This window comes from Etheostoma spectabile, chromosome 11 (assembly GCF_008692095.1).
Source record: "Etheostoma spectabile isolate EspeVRDwgs_2016 chromosome 11, UIUC_Espe_1.0, whole genome shotgun sequence".
Lineage (NCBI taxonomy): Eukaryota > Metazoa > Chordata > Actinopteri > Perciformes > Percidae > Etheostoma > Etheostoma spectabile.
Genome location: NC_045743.1, coordinates 17,506,332 through 17,507,558, shown reverse-complemented (window position 1 = coordinate 17,507,558; position 1,227 = coordinate 17,506,332). Strand labels below are relative to the sequence as shown.

Below are 1,227 nucleotides of genomic sequence, written 5' to 3'. Positions count from 1 at the left end.
ACGTTAGCTACAGAACGGATGACGTTAGCTACAGAATGGATTACGTTACGTACAGAGAATGCTTTGCGTTACGTAAAGAATGGATGACGTTAGCTACAGAATGAATGACGTTAAGTTCAGAATGGATAACCATTACGTACAAGTTTGGACTTCCTGGGTTCCCATACTCACATCTTTAGCCACGAGCCCTTCCAGAGCTTCAAACTGACACTGTGCCAACAGCCTGGAAACATGGGAGAAGGCCTGCAACAACACACAATAAAACTCAACAACACAACAACACAATAAAACTCAACACAACTCAGTTCATTGGGGGGTGGGGGGGTACATAAATAACGTTCATACAACACGTGATCCCTCTGTTGTCAGGCTACTACTGACCTGCTTCGCGCCCTCCGTGAACTCCTGAATGTTGAACTCTTTGTCGAAGTAAGCCCGGATCAGAAAGTAGTATATTCGGGTGCGTAGCCAGATAAAAGGGTTCGGGATGCCGACGACCACCACCTTCTGGTTCCGGTTCTGGTTCTGTCCGTCGGAGCTGTACGGGCGGGACGCTGCCGTCACGGGGGCAGGGGCTGAGGGGGGCAGCCGCGTCCTCCCGGACCGGTTCAGGGTGATACTTTCATTTAAAAACAAACGAACACAGCGAAATGTTGACGGAAACCTGTGGCAACCTCTCAACACGGGCAGCGCCATCTTTTTTTTCTTCCCCTGTCGTCTTTTTGTCCGTGTATTTCTATCTTCCGGTGAGACACACCGACTAAAAAAGAAGAGTCAACATTTAAAATGCAGACAGTAATGGGACAAAATACTGAATATATTTGTTTTTATTAATACAAGTACATAGTTTTGTAACTAACATGCCATCATGTTTTTTTTTAAACGGTCGACTTTCACTTAGTAATATTTCGTTTCTATAGGGAATACTAAAAATGTGACTCCTGGTGTTAAACAGCTGTACTTTCTGAAGCGAACCATGTGAAATGGAGTTCCGGGGGAAGATACCTGTGCCGATATTTCCAGAAGTAGACGAGGACGCGTTTCTGCGAGACATTTATCCACAGGTAACTGACACGTCGGTTAGCTAAGCGTTGTTAACGGCTGCAGTCAAAGGTAACCAACGTTACAGTATCCAAGGCAACGCTGACAGACTGCTGCTTCTTTCACTTTTAGCAGAGAACGTTTTCAACAGTCACAAGCAAAACACTGCATATCTTATCTGTTTTA

At 45.3% G+C, this 1,227-nt stretch overlaps 2 protein-coding genes across 4 annotated transcripts in view; one reads left to right on the top strand and one right to left on the bottom strand.

The window, feature by feature from the left end:
• Positions 1-1,113, bottom strand: part of maip1 (matrix AAA peptidase interacting protein 1) — a 34,916-nt gene extending 33,803 nt beyond the window's left edge. The window contains exons 1-3 of the mRNA XM_032529527.1: positions 1,006-1,113; positions 382-760; positions 172-243 (exon numbers count right to left, since the gene is read on the bottom strand). Coding sequence (XP_032385418.1) covers positions 172-243; positions 382-696 — 387 coding nt within the window. The 5' untranslated portion in view covers positions 697-760; positions 1,006-1,113. The remainder of the gene's footprint in view (positions 1-171; positions 244-381; positions 761-1,005) is intronic.
• Positions 553-1,227, top strand: part of tyw5 (tRNA-yW synthesizing protein 5) — an 8,348-nt gene continuing 7,673 nt past the window's right edge. The window contains exons 1-2 of one of the 3 annotated variants that reach the window (XM_032529525.1): positions 553-746; positions 956-1,064. In XM_032529525.1, the coding sequence (XP_032385416.1) occupies positions 984-1,064 (81 nt within the window). In that variant the 5' untranslated portion in view covers positions 553-746; positions 956-983. Of the gene's footprint in view, positions 1,065-1,227 lie in introns of all 3 variants that reach the window. The other 2 variants (XM_032529524.1, XM_032529526.1) reach the window with 2 other exon arrangements.